Consider the following 20,811-nt stretch of genomic DNA (forward strand, 5'->3'; position numbering starts at 1 on the left):
ACCCTTAGTGTCTTTTGCTGTTCAGTCCTATCTGACTTTTCATGACCCTTTTTTTGGGGGGGGGGTTCTTGGCAAAGATACTGGAGTGGTTTGCTATTTCTTTCTGGTTTGCTATTTCTTTCTCCAGTTTATTTTATTTATGGGGAACTGAGGCAAAGAGGGCTAAGTGACTTGCCCAGTCACATGGCTAATTGGTGTCTAAGGCCAAATTGAAACTCATGAAGATGAGTCTTCCTGATTTTGAGTTCAGTTCTCTATTTACTGTACCACCTGTCTCCTTAAAATTCAATATTAAGGAGGTTATCCGTCTTTTAAGATCATCCTCTTCTGTGAAGCTTTCCCTAATTTCTCAAACCTTTGCTGATGTCTCTCTCCTCCTTGCCTCCTGTTCCTAATGAAATTAGAAGACAGTGGTGCTTTGTTGGAGGCCAACACTTCATTCTTCTCAGCATTATCATTTCTTGTGGGATGAACAGGAAGAATGAAAATGATCAGTTGGCTTCTCATTGTTGTGTATTACAAAGCCTGCTTCAGCTCTCTCAAAGGAGGCCCTGGTTCTAGTAGCTCTTTAAAGTGGGCATGAGCTGCACCCTGGAAAGGCTAAGGTGTTTTCTATTAATTCAACCATTTTGATAAATTGTTTTTATGCTGATATCTTTCTAGTCTTATCTTTTCTCCTAAGACTCAGTAACATGTCTTCCAATGTCAGAGAACCTTTCTGTTCAAATATGTCTTGCTATTGACTGAGTGTTGAGAGGATTTTGTGGGGTGGGAAGAAGTAAAGATCTAACCTTATTTCAAAGATTTTAAATTCGCCCATGTTTGGAGTTCTTTGGAAACTTCTGCCCTCAGGAAACCATAATAGGTTAACCCGTGTTTGATTTGGTCTGCTGGTATTTTGTAGGTCCTATTACAAAGCTGTGGATGATGGGCAATAAAAAAAAGCATAGCTTAAGATTAAGGATGAAAGAAAATGAAAATGAGGACAGAATTTTCTCCTCTCTTGATGACATTGTAAGAGTTCCCCAATACCATGCTTGAGCTGGCCAGAAGAAGCATAGCCTTTAATGGCAATCTAAGAATGAAATCCAAATTGAAGTGTTTAATTTTCTTAGTCTCAAGGGAAATGGGGAGGGAGAATCTTCTCCAAGTCTGTTTGATGGGCACATTTACATTTTGTACTTCTCTCTTCCCGTCACACTTGCTGGGATGATGTTTCAGAAATGCCCTTTATAAGTGCTCTTCTAAAGTTACTGAAAGAGGAATCTGCACAGACCATCTACCTTTACCTGGAAGCTGTGGTCCCTAATAGACCATTACCTTCTCTGTTGGAAGTTTTACTGTTATGTGGGAAGCCAAGCTACATAGCAGAGAGGAGAGCTTTAAGAGTATCAATGGAGAAAGTCATTACCTGGTAGTGGCCAAGAGCTATTTATGGGTCTGAACCTCCTGAACAGGAAGGGATAAGCTACTGACCCCCAGAATTCCAAATACTTCAGGGACAGCTACTAGAACTGGACAAGATAGTTGTTCAGCACCTCCCAGCGGAGCCCAAGTCCCACTCAGGATCCAGAACTGGCTGTTAGGAGAGAGTTCAAGACCAAGTAGACTAAGTCATCCGAAACAAGAATCTTCTGCTTAATAACATTCTCTTCTCCAAAAGAACTCATACTTTTGAGTTATGTCATCCTACTATTTGATAGCTCTAACCATTAAGAATTTCCCCTTTTGTAAAGACTGGCAAATTGCCTTCTGTGGGGGGTGGGGGGAAGGAGGTAAAATTAGGGGAAAAATTGTAAAACTCAAAATAAATAAAATCTCTAATGAAAAAAATTTAAAAAATTAAAAAAGAATTTCCCCTCATATCAAATCAAATTTGATTTTTTGAAAATTCTCTCTATAGATTCTGGTTTTGCTTCCAGGGATCAAACAGAAAATATATCCTCTTTTCTACATGATGGCTATTCAGATATTGAACACTATTGTGGTATCCCTCTTTCCCAAAGTCTTCTCTTCTCATATTGAGTATCACCAATTTGTTTAACCCATCTTCATATTATATCAACATCTTTCTTATTATCCACTAGATAGTATACAGCTTATGGGGAAGGTCAGAGAATAAATATTTATTAATCATCATTTATTATAATGTGCCAGATACTGTGCTAAGCACTTTACCCACATTATCTCATTTGATCCTCACAATGACTATAAAACAAAGATGCTATCATCCCCACTTTGCATTTGACAAAAGTTAAGTGACTTGCCCAGGATCACACAACTCATATATAATTATGGATTTAAACTCGGGTCTTTCTAAGCTTTGGGGCAGCTAGATGGAACAGTGGATAGAACACTATGCTTGGAATCAGGGAGACTCATCTTCCTCAATTCAAATCTGACCTCAGATGCTTACTTGCTGTGTGACCCTGTGCAAATCACATAACCCTGTTTCCTCCACTGTGAAATGAGCTGGAGAAGGAAATGGCAAACCAATTTAGCATCTTTGCCAGAAAAACCCCAAATGGGATCATGAAGAGTCCAAAGCAACTGAGACCCCTGAACAACTTCCTAATTTTAGAACTAATCCTCTATCTGCTGTGTTACCTAGTTGCTTCCTAAAATGTTGTCCTCAGAATGGGAGGTGACACTTCAGTTATAGTCTAAGCAGAGAAGAATCTTGAAGAAAACTGACATCCTTTTTCTGGGCCACTATGCTCCTCTTTATGCAGCCTAAGGTCATGTTAGTAGTTTTGACCACTATATCATACTGACTTAATCTTGATCAGGAAGTTCACTACAAGTCTCACAGATTCTTTCAGATGAACTGATGACTAACCTCCTCCATCTTATTCTTGTAAAATGATTCTTTTGAACCTGGTTAAAAGAATTTCTGTTATCCCTATTAAATTTCATCTTATTAGAATTAGCCCAGGGTTTAAACCTTTCAAGGTGTTTTTGATTCCTATCTTCCAATGTACTAACTATTGCTCTAAGCTCTGTGTTGTCTGCAAATTTGATAAATATGTTGTATGCACTTATGCAACTCAATGATAAAAGTATTAAGTGGCCTTGGGCCAAGGATGCATCTCTGGGGCACCTCATTGGAGATTTTCTGAGTTGACGAAAAAAAAAACTCCATTATTGACTAAACTTTGAATCAATTCATCAAGCAAATTCTGAATCCACCTAATTGTATTTTAATACAACTCATATCTGCCCATCAGAAAAGCCCATCAGAGGCTTTGTTAAAATCGAGGTAAATTATAGAATAATTGCTAGTCTATATAGCTCCTTAAGACTTGCAAAACACTTTACAATTATTATCTCATTTGTTCCTCATAGCAATCCTGGGAGGTAAATGCTTTAGTACGTCATTTTATAGACTGTGGCAGACAGAAGTAAAGCAGCTTGCCCCAGGTACATAGCTAATTAGTATCTGAAGCTGGCTTTGAACTTAGACTTCCTAACTCTAGGTCTGGCACTCAATTAATTGTGCCATCTAGCTGCCTGTATCGATAGCTTTCCCTCTACTCCACCACTCCAGAAAACCTATCAAAAAAAAAGTGAAATGAATTCCATCTAGTATTCTTGTTTTTAATGAAACCATGCTAGCTTTTTGTGATCATTACTGCTTTTAAATATACTCATCAACCATCCATCCCTTTAATAACATTTTCTAAAATTTTGCCAAAGAACAAAGTTGGCTGGTTAATGGCTTATATAACCCATTTTCTCCCCCACCTTAGAAAAAGAAGACTTTCCCTCTCCTTAGTTCTGCTATACTTCTCTTATTCTCTACATTGTTTCAGAGATAACTGATTGTGACTCAGCAGGCAAATCTGCCAATTATTTTAGGACCAAGATTTTAGTTCATCTCATGTTAGCGATTTGACCTTATAAGGGGCAGCTCAGTGCTGGTTCGCCATTACCTTATTTATTTTGTATAGTAACACCTTTTTATGAATTTTTGTTCTGTCCTTTCTAGTCTAAAGGTTATTCTCTTTCTCAGTGGAAAATAGAAATAAAAGAATGACTGAACAGCTCTGCTTGCTTTCCATCTTCTGTTTTCATCATCTCATCCTCCACAATGAGGGTCTTTTCTTTGATCTTTCCTTTTATACAATAGGTTTGTTTTTCATTGCTTCTTCAGCTCATTCTAAGTTTTAGTATCCCTGACATCATTTTTCCAGGAGCATGTCACTTCTTTGTATTTATTCTCCTAAATTACCTCTATGGTAGTCACAAAGTCTCTCATTTAGGTTCAGTTAGCTTTTCATTAAAATGTATTTAAATCATCCTTGAGACATAATTGGTTCAAAAGACTTTAGTCTTTAGCTTGAACAACTAATGTAGTTTCCCAGTAGCCTAAGCACATAATTCATCCCTTAAGGAAGTAGCAGTGGCTTTGTCTGGATAGTATGCCAGCCCAGCCAACAAAGAAACTGCTACTCATGTAAAATATGCTGTCATAACTAGCAATTAATAATAACAGCATGTTTTGGGTTTGCAAAGTAATATATATATTTATATATATTTCTTTCATATATATATATATATATATATATATACATAAAACCTCCTTTGATTTTTTTACAAGTCTATGAAGTAGGTGCTACTATTATCTGCATTTTACAGATGAGGACACTGAGGCCAAGAGTGGTTAAGTTGTTTTCCAATAGTCATACAACCAGTTTCTAAGGTAGGATTAAACCCAGTTCTTCCTGACTCTAAACTCAGAACTCTATTTAATTATAATTATTCCATTTTGTGCCTACATTGATAATCATTAGTATCCTTTTCTGAATTAAGTATGATAAGTAAACTTTCCTTTGCTAACTGTTAGATGTACTGTAAGTTTCCGTTTTTTTCCAATTCTGAAAATGGAATGCCAAAACTGGTTTAGACCTGGTCTACAAAAATTTACCTTGCTTCCTTCTTCTTTACATGGTCTTTAAAGTTCAAGCTATTCCATAAATGCCCTGAATATCCAAAATCTTCTCAGATTTTTTCTTCCACCAGATTTTTTTTCTCTATGAATCATCACAATTTATTTCTTGAAAGTATCCGATGACTCTTGGACTGACTTCCCCTGTCAACTTTTTCAAGTCCTTCTATCTATTCTTTCTCTGAACCTCAAAAAATTTAGGTTACATATTAGGTTACCTAACTTTCTTCTCCCTTTCTATTAAAAATTCTAAGATAGAATAGTAACCTCACTCCAAGGTTCACATAACTTCTACCCAGCAACTAATTACTTTTACTGATGAGATCCAGAATAGAATTTCCCTTTTTGGATTCTGCTAACCTTTGAGAGTTAAAATTATTAGCAAGCTGTGATAAATCAAGAAATTAATAGTTCCTCATCTTTCAATAGCAAGAGAACTCCAGTAGATGTATAGATAATTGTTGTCTACTGTTAGATCAAATATTAGGGCTGGGTTTGTAGTCTATTTTCCAATATTGTGAGCTAGAGTTTCTTTTTGTACAGGAGAGCTGTAGTATACTCATGGTAACAGCACTTTGTTTTCCATCTCAACTGATTTTCATCCAAATTAAATCCACCATTCTCCCCCCATTGTTTCCATTTTCTTTTTAATGAGATATACTTTCCCAAAGGCTTACTCTCCTCATGGATATGATGCTATGAAATTTCAGTGACCTCTGAGTTTAAATTTACTTTAAGATCTTTAGTTTGTTTTGTTTTGTTACATATATTCTCTGTACTTATGCATAAACCTCATGAATAAAAAGAAATGTTAAAGAAAATGAAAGGTTAGAAAAAAGAGTAAAAAAACCCAAGGAGAAATAATTTAAAAAATATTGTAATACTTGAAAATAAAAACCTATAAAAGGAACCTGTATATCATATTATATGAAACTATGAAAGTAAACAATCTACATATATTAAAACAAGAGACCAAGGTGAATCTAGAAAGAATCCGATTATTTCCTGAAGGAAACCCTAAAATAAAAGCTCCCAGGAATGTCATAGCCAAAATGCAGAGCTTCCAGGTCAAATAAAAAAAATGCTATAAGTAGTGAGAGAGAAAGAGTTCAAGTACTATGGAACAATCAGGATCACAAAAGATTTAGCAAATAGCACTGAATGCCTAGGTGCAGATGTAGTCTTACCACAAGAATAATTTGTTCAACAAAATAGTGAATAATTCCACAGGGAAAAAATGGATTTGTAATGAAGTAGAGAACTTCTAAGCATTACTGATGAAAAGACTAGAACATTCAAGAAACAGAAAGGAAAATAAAAAAGAGTAAGTGGAAGGGGTTTTATGAGGATGAAGTATCTGCATTCTAAATAGGATGTATCTCTTCAGAAATCTAAAGTCACAGGGGTCATGAAGAGAGTCAGAGTTTCCCGAGTTGTTTTGTCACATGTTTTTATGATTTTAAAGAAAAAGAACAGGGAGGGACAAAAGGGTCACCATGGAATAAAAAGAAGAAAAGGTATGTGTACCTCATATAATCTGAGTGCACAAATATAAATCAATACAGAAGAAAAAGGGATGGAGGAAGAGCCATCACTTGAACCTCATTTTCATCTAAATTAGTCAATAAAGAAAACATATACATATAGAATTTAATTTAGAAATATATTCAAATCAACAAGGGAATGGGGAGAGGGGAAAGAGAATAAGAGAGAAAGCAGGATCTGTGAGAAATTAGCCTTAAAAAATCAGTTCCTAACCTTAGAGATTTTTTTTTTAATTGCTTTGTCAAATCCTATGGAAATATTATTGGGGGAGGTAATAACATTGGGACCTTAGATAGTAAATATTTTTGGTAATGCTTTTATGTATATCCCAAGTCAAATCTTCTAAATTGTCACTGAAATGTGTGTTTGTTTGTGTGTGTGTGTGTGTGTGTGTGTGTGTGTGTGTGTGTCCGTGTCTGTGTCTGTGTGTGTGTACATGCCAGAAAGAATCAGAAAAGAGCATTTGGAAGAGGAATAGGATGTAGGCTAGTCAGAGGGAGCTGGCTCATTTACAAATCAAAACATATACTACCTTCATTTCAAATAACTAAGTGACTGTCTCATTATGTGACAGGAAGGAAGAGAAGAAAGGAAATATGCATTTATATAGCATTGTCTGGCATTGTGTTAAGTGCTTTTTAGGAAAAAATATTATAATATTATCTTGCTTGAACCCCATTTTATAGTGGAGGAAGCTGAAACAGCAAAGATTAAGTGACCTTCCCAGGGTCATACAACTTGCAAATATCTGAGATCAAATTTGAACTTGAATCTTTCTTGTCTTCAGGTCCAACACTCTATCCATTATGTCACCAGTTTGTTTTCTCTGGAATAGTAGAGTGAGAGAGTAAAGAAAAGAGCTAAGGATGGTGTGACTGTCACCAATTATATCTTTTAATGTGGCATCTACTGCCCACCACCCACCTCTCATACATATAGCAGAATTTCTCAATGGTAACCAACCACCATATTTTCTTAGTTTTCTGCAACTTTATTACAAAGACCACAAATCCCAGATAATGGCCAAAGAATTACAAAACCTAAGAGTTGCAAGGCATCTCAAGAACTATCTAAACAAAGCCAAATCTTTTAAGGAACATAGCTGTTATTGATCTGTGACCCAAAATCAATTCTGCCAACTCTTTGTGGCATAGCTCAGAACACATGACCTCGTGCAGGGAAAGCCACCAGAAACAAAAGGAGCCCAGAGTCATCCTCTGTATCAGATATCATCTATTTCTTTTATGTTTCCTTCCTGTGATAGCAGTGGAATGCACCATTTCAGACAAGTTTCTCTTTGACATTATATGTTGCCAGAGGCCAGTACCCAGTTCATGGTTGTTGCCTATAAGTGCTGCCTTCACATTCCATAAAGCTCAACTGCTCTTATTTTTTTAGTGTGATAACATTTACTTTCATAAAGAATCTTAATGAAGCTAAAAGTTGACATGGCAAAGAAATTATATTTTAACTTATGTAAGTTAAGGTTTTTCAAGGATTGATAATTTACTCAGGATGGATGTTCTCTCATCCATAGAAGTTCCCAATTCCTTTGTTTCTTAATGAGAGACCATGAAGGTTTGTGACTGAAAAAAATATATCACCTTGTAGTCAACCTTCTAATGATGAGGGCACATAGATTATCATTTTAAAATAAGGTTGGCTAGAGTTCTATTCATGCATCGTTTTTCTTAAGAAATACTGATTTCAAAACCAAAAGCACTAGAACTCAAAATTTTAAAATGAATGGTAAAAATTGTCTTCACATATAATTGGAGAGAAAATGAATTATTATTTATAATCTAGAAAAATAAACAAAGAAATCAAAGGTGGAGATAATTAGGTCCTCTCGAAATTTTGACCCACAGAGAACCCAAATCCTTGACCAAAAGTCAATTACTCAAATGGTCATCAACCATAAGAGCTAGATTTGATTTATATTTATATCCCATCATCAGTGACTTTCTGCCACCATTCCTATCCCAGAGTGGTTCAACAGCAAATCTAGTCATGGGCACCACTGAAACACCAAGGAACCATTGTCTTGGTGGCCTCAGTAAAACTAAGGAAGGTAGTCAAATCTGAACACAAAATAGCAGTAATGTCTGCCTTGCCCTTTCTGGATCACAAATTCTGTCCTACATCCAAGATGATATTGATCTTCCATTAAAAGAGTTAATGTTCTGAACCATTTTTTCCCTATCATCGCATTTCATAAACCCTTTCTCACTTGGTTGGACCAGGGTTTTATGACCAGTGGCGTGCCTTCTTGAATTAAGGCTGTTCAGTTTGACAGGACTGACTATAGTAGAAACAGAAGGCATTTGCTATAAATGGAAAGTGTACTCAGATGTGACAAAGTATTTGGATTAAAAATCTTGGGTTGAGAGGAGGTTTGGGATTTTTGAGTTCCAATCATTAACCAGGTCTGTAATTTGGTAACATAAATCTGCATTTCATCTCTCTGGGCCTCAGTATCTTCATCTGTAAAATGGGAATAATGTTATTAACTCATGCATATAAGGAGTATCTCATATACTTGAGGAACTGAAGTTACACATGTGAAAACAATGAACTTATAAAATATTATATAAATATAATAGATGATTACTATTTTTATAATCATTCTCTACTATCATCCTACTGAGGGCCTTCATCATGATTCTGAAGATACTCCTGACTTCTGGGAGACCATGACAATGGAGCACAACCTTGGAAAATACTATGAAACTGAAGGATTTTATACCACAAAGGTGAAGACCAACCATTTTTCTTATTACTAAGACTCCACCTAGCTAGTTTTATAAAGTGTTATTCCCTGAAGATATGCTACCAGTTAATGATACTGTTTGTCATAAAAACTAAGACCATAGGAGTTGTGATTTCCAGGGGTAAAGGGTGGATAGTATGCTAGGCTCAGAATTTGAAGACTCATTTTCATGAGTTCAAATCTGGTTTTAGACACTTACTAGCTGTGTAATCCTAGACAAATAATTAAACCCTGTTTCCCTCACTTTCTTCATTTGTGAAATGATCTAGAGAAGGAAATGGCAATCACTCTAGAACTTTTGCCAAGAAAAACCCAAATGGGGTAATGAAAAATTAGATGATTGAACAACAAAGAGTAAGATATCCATTACTAATAAAAAGCATTAATTTTTTGAAGTGCTAAAATGTTATCAACATCATCATTAATTAATAAATATTTATTAGATATTTACAATGTACCAGACACTGTGCTAATTAATCATTATAATCATCTTCTCTGGAATATCCTCCTTCCTAGCTCCAGCTGTTGAAATTCCACCATCCTTTAGGGTCCTGATCAAATTTTCCCTCCATAAGTCAATCTCATTGCCATAGTTGGAAGTAATGGCAATGCCTCTTTCTTATATACTTAGATGGTATTTTCTATCATAGTTCTTCATGGACATGCTTCATGTAGCTAGGTAGCACAGTGGAGAAAGGACTGGACTTTTTAGTCAAGAAGACCTGAAAACAAAAAAGTGCCTCTGACTGATTAATTGTGTGAACTTTGTCAAGCCACTGAACCAGAGTCCTAGTTTACTCCTCTGTAAATGAGGGGATTGGACATGACAGTCCTTCAGATCTCTTCCAAATCTAAATCCATGATTCTTGGTCCCTATAGAATTATGAATTCCTGGGAACAAAGGCTGTCTTAATCCTATTTGTATGCGCTTCACCTAACACTGCAATGAGTGCAGTATGACTTAAATATAAATCTTGAATTCTTCCTCTTGTTGTTGCTATTGTTTTATATCATTAGCATTATTCATTAGATTCTTGGAGTTATAGCCTCAGACCAAGAAGGAATGCTGGAGGACATCTAGTCCAACTCCTCCATTTAATAGATGAAGGAATTTAGATTACATACTCTGTCCACTGTCACATTGATATGATGTAGTACAGCTTGGATTTGAACCCAGGTCCTCTGACTCCAAACCCAGCACTTTTTCCACTATGATCATGTAGACATAGAAAAGGAAGCTAATGGCATTATTTCAAGATTTATATAACTACCAACTGTGGATAGTTAGGTGGTGCAGTGGGTAGAGCACTGAACTTGGAGTCAGGAAGATGGGAGTCCAAATCTGACCTCAGACACTTGATACTACCTAGCTGTGTGACTTTGGGCAAGTTACTTAACCCTGATTCCCTCATATCCAGGGCCATCTCCAGTCATCCTGATTCATATCTGAACTCCAGTTGACTCTGGAGAAGAAAGTAAGACTGATGACTTAGCACAGTGACCCCTCACTCAAATTCAATTCCACATGCTTGTCATGGCATCACCTCTCTGATGTCATGGTCTTCTTTGAGAATGAAGGACACACATTATGGCACCCAATTCAATGGTATTAAATTCTGCTCAGCAATCTGTACATCCCAGCAAACTCTGCAGAATGCCCTTTTCCATTTCCCTCTAACCATACAATTTGGCACAAGGACAAAAGCAGGGCTAAGCTTGGAGTTTCTGAAAATAAAGGCACTAAAGGAAAATGGGAAGATTGGAGAAGAAAATGGCAAATCACTCCAGTTGCTTTGCCAAGAAACCCAAGATTGGGTCATAAAGGGTTAGACATGACTGAAAGACAACAATAGAGAGATGGGGCCTGGGTTGCAAAACCCTCGTCATCAGCTGGGAGAAGTTTAGAGTGAAATTTATTCTAGGTACTTTGGGGTAGAGGGGGTGGAAGAGGAGTTCTAAATCTGAAATTTCATTAATAGAGAATAATATAAACTCTCCATTTGTCCATATAGATGAGTAAGTAATAAGGAATTCAGAATATTAGAGAGTTGCCTGTGAGGTTAAATATGATCATATGGCTTCTCTATTTAAGAAAAAATGTCCAAGTCAAGTATTGATTTTTCCCCAGACTGCCTGCCAGACTTCTTTACCATATTTGTGGCATGTACAGGTACCTTCATTTTCCCCACCTACTTGTTAGTTTCTTTTCCACCATTAGAATGTAAACTTGAAGGCAGGAGCTGTCCTTTCTCCTTGAATCTGCATTCCCAATCCTTAACACAGTGATTGGCTCATAGTATGCATTTGATAAAATATTCCTTGAATGACTGTCTCAATTTATGTCAGAGGCAGGACTTGAACCAAGGCTCTTCCTATGTCCAAACATTTTCCTCTATCCGATGACTCATGCTGCCATTCATCCTAGAAACTGTAGCTCTAAAAAGTAGATCATTGTAACTGCATTTGGATTATTTCCTTAAGAAACAGAATTAACCAAATGGAAAAGGAGGGGAAAATATGAGAGAAAGGGGGGGAGTTGATTGAAGGGAAGGAAGATTGTGGGAGGGGGTAGTCAGATTCAAAATACTTTTGAGGAGGGACAGGATGAAAGAAGAGAGAGAATAGAATAAATGGGGATGGGGAAATAGGATGGAGGGAAATATGGTAGGGTAACAATGGGAAAAAATATTGAAACAAGTTTCTCTGATAAAGACCTCTCAGAGAGAATTGAGTCAAATTTATAAAAAATAAGAGCTATTCCTCAACTGATAAATAATAAAAAAGATATGAGGTTATCAATGCCATTTAAATAATTTTTAAAAACATTTTAACTCACTATTGATAAGAGAAATGCAGTTGGAACAATTCTGAACAATTCTTATACTTACTGGATTCACTAATAATGCAGAAAGAGAAAATGATAAATGTTGGAGGGGTTGTAGGGGAAAAGAGACATTAATGAATAGTTGGAGGAGAATGATTCAACCATTCTGTAGAGCAATTTGGCACTATGTCCAAAGGTCTATAAAACCATGAATACTCCCTGACCTAGTAGTGCCACTACTATGTCTATATTCTAGAAGAGATGAAAAAGAGGAAGGAAAAGGACCTATACATATAAGGATTTTTATAGCAGTTCTTTTCTGCTGGCTAGGAACTGGAAATCGAGGAATGGCTAAATAAAGTGTTATGTGATTATGATGAAATGCTATTCTGCTATGAGAAATGATGAACAGTATACCCTCAATTAAAAAAAAAACAAGAGCAGATGCAATGAGAAATGTACTATATACAAATTCACAGCAATACTGTAGAATGATCAGTTGAGAATGACCTACCTTTTCTCAGCAATACTGTGACAACTCTGAAGCAGTTATGATAAGGAATACTATTCATCCTCAAGACACAGATGATAGTGTCTGAATACAGACTGAGTTATACTTTATTTTTACTATATTTTTCTTGAAGTTTCTCTTTTTGTATGGAGGTTATACTTACTCTTATAACATGATTATTGTGGTAATGTTTTTCATGACTACCTATATCTAACCTATATCAAATAACTTGCTTTTTTTTTTCAATGAGGGGGAGTGGAGTGGGAGGGAGAGAGTTTGAAACTCAAGATTTTAAAAGATAATGTTGAAACTTGTTTTTGCATGTAACCAGGGAAAAACAAAATTAAAAAAAAACTATTGAACAAAAACAAAAATTTTAAGAGGAACAGAAAACAACAGAGTGGTTAGTCTATCAGCAAATATATATTACGTACCTACCATATGCCAGATACTATGTTAGGGACCAGGAATCCAAATATAAAAGTGAGACTAAAGCAGGGTTGGGGTTGGTAGGGCAAGAGAGGAGAGTCATTGTTAGTCCTCATTTTTCCCCTCAACCCAAGATATGCTGAGATGGAACTCCCCTGATCTCTGAGGATAGTTCTCTGCATGTCTGGGATATCTCTTGTGATTAAAGAATAAAATAATCCCTACTTACTTTGGAATTGATAAAGACCTCTTATAGTGGGTGGCATTCAAGTTAAACTCTATAGCAGGAGTTCTTAACCTGGGGTCTGTGGATATATTTCAGAGTTGGTAACTTGGATAGGAATAATATCACATCTTTATTACAATATAATTAGCTTTCTTTGTAATTTTAATTATTTTATATAATTAAAAACAATATTATGTCATGGCAAAAAAAAAAAAGAATACAAGCCCAGGGGTTATCCCAGATTATTTGCCCAGTATCATGGCTGTAATAGTACTTAGCCTTAGGAGTCCCTTAGTGGATATACAGGATAATCTTCCAATTTGATGCCATAAACCTAAGGTATATTCCTGTTGCAGCCTAGATTCATTAGTGTGATGAAGCACAATAAAGGTGATATTCTATGTCTGCCTTCCTATTCTGTTTTAGAAATTCAGGAGTTATGCCTTTAACCAATCTAACTGTTTTACATCAAACACTTGAGATGGAAACATTACACAATTCTTCACTTTTTTAAACCAGGGAATGAGAACAAAATTTAACCTTTTCCTGATGATTCAAGGTCATAATTATGAATATACATTCCTGTCTTGTGCTATGTAACACAGGACTGAGTTTTAAAAAGTTGATCCCGTGGACTTTACACCTGATTTTCATAGTTTTCCTGTCTCCTCCTTTGTCAGGTTCGTCCACTGAGACTTCCTCACCACCATTGGTGAGCCTATCTGTAAGCATTCCTTTTCCCTGTTTTTAGCTTGCTTCTTCTAATGTGTTGAGTGCTGGGAACACAGATAACCAGTGCTGTCAGTACTGTACATAAAAAGAGACAGGATGTTTATATGTAGAGACCTGAAGGTGGTCCTTAGAGTAAAGTACATGGACTCTCAGACATCTGTTTTATGTGCTAAGAAGTACACAAACTTTTTGCTACCTTTCTAATTTTGAACTGGATTCCAGTTCTATGTGGGAAGAAGGGAGGAAATGGAGGTTGGAGGTTAATTGACAATAGACTAAGTAAAATGTTATTGTAATCTCTTACATGTGGAGAATTTATACTTTACAAAGGGTTTTCGTTTTCACATTCAAACCTCATAATGATGCATTAGAGTTATCATTATGACCATTGGACATATGAAGAAACTAAGTAAATTAGAGAGAAATCATCTGAGGAAACAGTTTCAGGTGATTCAAAAACTCAAAGACAATTCTAGATTTTTTGACACTTTCTGAGGGGGAAAGTGCCAATGAGCTGTAGCTTCTCTCACTCTCAGTTGGGGTATCCCTCCAGAATAGGACTGAGAAGTCAAACTCTCCCCTCTCTTATTAGCTCCATCATCAGCTTGTTCTTGGGCAGTGTGGGTGAGAGGCATCCATCCTATCTACAGCTGTAATAACATTTTATCTCAGACAAGTGGGAAAGAAGGTATTTGAAGAGAACAGAAGCAAAAGAATCCTATGTTTTCAAAGCATAACACCTTTAAACCCCAAGCACTAAATTATCTTCAGATATTTTACCATGAACATAGAAACTTGCATACTGGCCTATAGACCAGAGAAGGTTTATATTCAAGGAATTGAAAAGCCACAGCACTCTAGTTTATCATGATTGACTCACACACCTGATGGTAGCAGAGTTCACAAATCTAATTCCCTGATACAAACCCGGCCATTTCTACCCATTTCACATGGGCAATAGGAGGCACCTCCTGCCTGTACCACCAATCCCTGCCAGCCACTTCAATAGGACAATATTATGTTTGGGGTGAACATTTTTTTCTAGAAGCGGAGATAGAATGAGATACCGAGATTGGCAAATGGTGAATAAATGACCAGGGCTGAGAGAGCAGGGGAAAATGAGGGTGATTATGCAGGCACCATACTCTATGAATATATTAGCTCCCCAATAATCCTGTGCATTCCAGCTGCCTCCAAAGCAATTTCCATCCTTTTAAATGAGTCCAGGTGTCAGGAGGATCTTTCCTTGCTCAGCCGGTATGCAGGCTGCTGCTACTGCATCCTTCTATTAAGAATGGGTCATTAGATTATGCCATCCATTGGCATGTTACCCCAAAATACCCCCTGTACCTGCTAGGCATCAGCAACCCTGGGTGAGATTATGATGATCCTTCATATGCAGTCTTTTTGCCCACAGGACAACTCTGCTCCATTTCTCCATTTCTCCATGTTCTTTCTTAGGTTCTTACTCCCTAGAAACCAACTCACCCTGATCCCCAGTTCCACATTTTCTCCTCCATAGACCTCCATTCCTTCATCCAATAAGCCGATCTCCTGGAAATATTGCCTGTCCACAATAAAGCAGCCAATGAGGGCTGGGCTCCTGTAGGCAGGATAGAAATGGAAACATTATCAGATTACCCTTCATGAACTCCTGTGGAACAAAGAATTGCAAGGTACCACTGAAGGGATAGTTTGCCAAACCCTAGACAATCTAGTGGACAGCCCACTGGTGCCAGTCTCTTATTTCATGAACATAAAGATAGCTTCTCAATACTTAGGAAGAAGGTAGAATCCTAGGAATCTCTGGTTGTGACATTGTACCAACTTGCTAACTCCCTTTAGAGCCTAAAATATTCCTTGGTCATAATGTGAGCCACATTTTGTGCTTGTTTCATTGTCTAACTAAAATTTTTAATTCCCAGCCTAACCTTGTACACTTGGTGTTCAAGGTACATCCATACTTCTGCCAGATTTTAATTTTTGAGTGTCAATCCTAGCTCCCTAATTAGATTCCCAATTTCATTTATGACCCTCAGTTTTCCCTAATACTAAGAGATATAGAATCAACATCTTGGAGCTAGAAGGGCCTTCAGATGCTCTAGAAGCAATTTAGTACAGTGGAAAGACCAATATATCTGCAATTATAGCACATGGGTTCCTATCTGTCTCTGATACCAATAATTATGGGAAAATAATTTTACCTTTCTGCCTCAGTTTCATTATTTATAAACATGGCTAAAATATTTCTGCTACTGATCTCAAGAGATTGTTATAAGACAAATAATTTATAATTCCTTAAGAATCAAATAGTAGCAATAACAACAACAATATCCTTTGTGTAGCAGTTCAGGGTTTACAACGCACCTTGAATATATTATCTCTATCCTTACCACCATCCTGAGGTTAAATACTCTTATAATCCTTATTTTATGGAAGTGGAAAATGAGTTTGAGAGAAGTGAAGGGATTTGCCCAGAGTCACATAGGAGTGTCTGAAGGAGGATTTGGACTCAAGTCTTCCTAACGCCAAGGATGGTGCTTTATACATTTTTTTTTTTTTTTGGCAAAGCAATGGTCTATGACTTGCCCAAAGTCACAATGCTAGGAAATTGTTAAGTGCCTGAGGCCAGATTTGAACTCAGGTCTTCCTGACTCCAAGAGTAGTGCTTTAGACTAAGAAATCCCCTCTTCAATGAAGGGCTCTAAAATTCACTGGTCACTGACCTTGGCTTTGCCCTTAAAATTCAAAGTAACAGCTCTGATAAAGCTCCAGAGATGACCCATCTTATATGACATTCCAGCTGTTACTTTTGGCTCAGTCATACACTGTGTCTTAGTCCTCACAGACAGACTTGCTCTAGAATCACTCCCAACCTGATGCTGACAATACAAAATCAGGCCAAATTCTGCTTTGATGTGAATAATGTAAACATTATTTCTGTTTAGCTTTAGGTTATGTTTCTAGATTGTTTTTCACAGGAATATACCATTTTCATTTGGGGCAGGGTTACCAGGTTGGCAGATTAGGAAATGCCATAGGCATGATGCATCTTTATCTCAGAAAAGCATTTGACAAACTTCCTTGATAGCATGGTGGATTGAGTGGCAGTAGAGTGAGATACAGCAGAAACTGGTTGAACATGGCAATTTTCATTAACAGCAAGGTGGCACAGTAAAATTAGAAAGATCTGGGTCCTAGGCTTTTCTCTGTCATTAACTCACATCCTTGGGCAAATAACCTCTCCTCTCTGGACATCAGCTTTCTCTGCTAAAAAATGAAGGAGATAGACTTAATTAACTCTTAAGTTCCTTCTAGCCCTAACATTCCATGATCTTTTTTCCTGAATCATGATTCCCTCTCTAACCTGGAGGCTGTCTCAAGTCAAGTGCTATATGGCTCTGTCCTTGGTACTGATCCATTCAACATTTTCAATGTTTTAAAGAGTGACTTGGGTGACGACATACTTCGCAAATTCAGAGCTGACACAAAGTTGGGAGGGAGATTTCATACCACAGCTGGGAGGGAGATTTCATACCACAGCTGAAACTATGAAGATTGAAAATCATTTTGACAGACTGGAACATTGAAATGAAGGCAAAAAGATGGACCTTAGTAAGGTTGAATGTCATCCTACATTTGTCACCCTCCTCTATCACACACACACACACACACACACACACACACACACACACACACCCCAAACCATCAAATACATCAAATAAATGACAAGCTGGACAAATGTGAGCAAAGGAATTGAAAATATATGTTTCAAAAGTAGTTCTTATAAAAGATCTGGAAATTTTATTTGATCACAAGTTTACTATGAACCAACAGAGCCAATATGGCCAATCTTAGATTTCACCAAGAGAAATAGAATAATTAAATCATGGAAAATAAAAGTCCTTCATCACAATCAATTGCCATAACTCCTGCTTAATATCTTCAAATATATGAAATAGTAAGTGTAAAAAGAGAAATTAGACTTGTTCTGTGTAGGAGTATAATCATAAGCAATGGTCAGAAACTGGGAATCAAATTTTCGTTCAACATAAGAAAGAACTTTCTGATTCAATTCAATAAACATTTATTAAGCATCTTTTTCATATAAGGCATAGTGTTAGATAATGGAGATACAGAAAGGAGACTGGAATGACTTGCTTGATTTATTAGATTGCAAATCCTTTGAAGGCAGGGACTGATTTTTCTTTTATTTGTATCCTAAATGTTTAACATAATGTCTGGCACATGGGAAGCATTTAATAAATACTTATTGGCTGAGTGTCTGAACAGCTCAATTTTGAGGAACAGCAACCACTGATCTACTGCCTCTGTAGACTCTTAGCAGAGATTATTACTCTGCAGGTCCCCCCAATCTCTCATAATATTAGAATTATTGGAGGGAAGACTATCCTCCACTCCCCTACTTTGGGGAGGTTACTTGTTGGGTTTAAGGATCTTGTTGAGCAACAGGTTTCATACACAGATGGAGCAGTCAGAATAAATGAGAGAGCAAATAATGGCATTGAAGTATTTTATCACATGGCCCCCCACCTAATTATCTTGATCATTGAGACAAGCTAGCAATAATCATAGGTGAAGTGTACCCCTGGGGAAAGAATCATTAATGATCCCCTTCTCTGAGGCAAGAGAGCCCCAAGAGGATATGACAGCAAAACAATCTTGTGTCCCTCCTTAAAGCATATTGCAGAACTAGTCCTTGCTCCACTGTCAATTTTCCTACAAACATGCAATAAAGAAAAATATCCTCTTTGTCACCGTGTTCATGTAGGAAAACCTGGACACAATAGGGTGTTAATTAAAGAGGGCAGGGTGTTAGGAGAGGGCTGCTAGAAACATTCAGTGTTTCTCTGTAGTAGAATGATCCAGCTGGGAGGAAATGGAGACTTCTGCCTTTCAGAGATCATAAGCTTGCTAAAATGGTTCCAAATCATTCTACTGAATACTGCTATTCATTTCTGACTCTTGCCTGGTGTTTTATCAATCTATGGCTAAGGGATCTGATGAGAGAAGGGAGAAAAAAAAGAAGAGGAGCAGAAAGTATCAATCTCTCGCATACAAATGTTTTTGAAACTCAATGAGGAGATGCTATTATTGGACATCCCCTGGCCCAGGGGATATCTGCTGCTAGAAGATTTCTCCGGAAAAAGATGGCAGCATTGATTTTTGAGTAGCTGAACAAATTATGGCATATGGAAGTATGGAATATTACTGTATCATAAAAATGACAAATGAGAACAATTCAAAAAAGCCCAGGAAGTTTTGAATTAACTGATACAGAGCTAAGCATGAAGAAAGGGGGGAAGAATGTTCATGAGGACTGTAATATTGTGGAAGAAAACAACAACGCATGTCTTTGGATCACTGATGATTTCAGAGACTTATTAGCAATACACCTCTTATCTAAACAGAAGTCTTGAACTATAGGTGTGAAATGAGGTACAGATTATTTTATATGAATAATAGGCTGATTTATTTTGCTTAATCACATCTCATTGTTATTATTTCTGACAGTGAGGGGGTACTATGGATAGAATGCCAGATCTGAAGTCAGGAAGGCTCATCCTACTGAGGTCAAATCTAACCTCAGACACCTATTAGCTGTGTGACCCTTTGCAAATCACTTAACCTTGTTTGCCTTATTTTCCTCATTTGGAAAATGGATTGGAGAAAGAAATGGCAAATCACTCCAGTATCCTTGCCAAGAAAATCCCAAATGAGTCACAAAGACTTGGACACTACTGAAAAGTGACTGAACAACAACAGTCTTTACTATAAAGGATGGATAAATTGAATCTGGTGGAGTGATAGTAAAGTGACAATGATGTTTTTAAAAGCATTAATTTAATAAAGCATTTAATAAGCATCTTTTCTTTTTAAAGAAAGAAGCATCAAACTTTCTAGGTTGTTTTCCATCTTGTCAGGTTCCAAGATGGAACCTTGTATGAGCTCTGAGAATTGATTATATCTGATTAAATCTTCTATCTTGGCTCTCATCTACTTTTAGTGATCATGGTTGTCTTGCTTGGCTGGCATTACAGTGATCTCAACTCTAGCTCTGCCTCTCTTTGAGAAAATGGCTTGCCTTAATTGACCCAATTCAATCCAATTCCATTTCACAATCACATATGAAACAGCTACTATCACATAGTATGTCAGACCTGGAAATGAAAAGATAAAAGGAACTGTTCCTACTACCATCAAGGAACTTCCATTTTATATTTCTTATTAAGACATATACGCAACTAAATACATTTTAGGTAATATGAGATACTGAGACTTGATGTGTAGTTTCATTATTATAGAAAACATCCAGAGTTTTCTAATCTATCAAGACAGGTTGGCACTATCTTTACAACTTACAGCCTTAGAGAATTACTTAGAGCACAGAGGTTATTAATAACCAATAATTAAATTAATGAATTAAAATTTAATTAAATTTAAAATTTTTAATTAACTAAATTAAATGAATAATTGAATCAATAATTGCAAAGTCTTATATAACATAATAAGACTTTCACTAGATTTTCCTAATAACTTTTCATTTTATTCTCCCAGCCCTGATAGGTACTATTATTATATCCATTTTGTAGATAAGAAAAATGAAGTGAAATGACTAGTCTAATGTCATACAACCAGTAAGTGTTAGAGGGCAGTTCTGAGCTTAGATCTGATTCCAGGCCCAATGTTTCACCAAATTACCTGAGTGACTTGGTTAGAATTATGCAGTCCATATGTACCAGAAGTGAAAGTTGAACCACAGTCTTTTGGCTTCTTTTGTGTTTACTGTTTAAACATTTTCTAT

At 36.6% G+C, this 20,811-nt stretch overlaps 1 protein-coding gene across 2 annotated transcripts in view; it reads right to left on the bottom strand.

Moving 5' to 3' along the window:
* Window positions 1-20,811, bottom strand: part of GALNT18 (polypeptide N-acetylgalactosaminyltransferase 18) — a 452,134-nt gene that overhangs the window by 126,290 nt on the left and 305,033 nt on the right. For both annotated transcript variants that reach the window (XM_074230318.1, XM_074230319.1), the window contains one exon: window positions 15,474-15,588. In XM_074230318.1, coding sequence (XP_074086419.1) covers window positions 15,474-15,588 — 115 coding nt within the window. The remainder of the gene's footprint in view (window positions 1-15,473; window positions 15,589-20,811) is intronic.

Source organism: Macrotis lagotis, chromosome 3 (assembly GCF_037893015.1).
Source record: "Macrotis lagotis isolate mMagLag1 chromosome 3, bilby.v1.9.chrom.fasta, whole genome shotgun sequence".
Classification (NCBI taxonomy): Eukaryota; Metazoa; Chordata; class Mammalia; order Peramelemorphia; family Peramelidae; genus Macrotis; species Macrotis lagotis.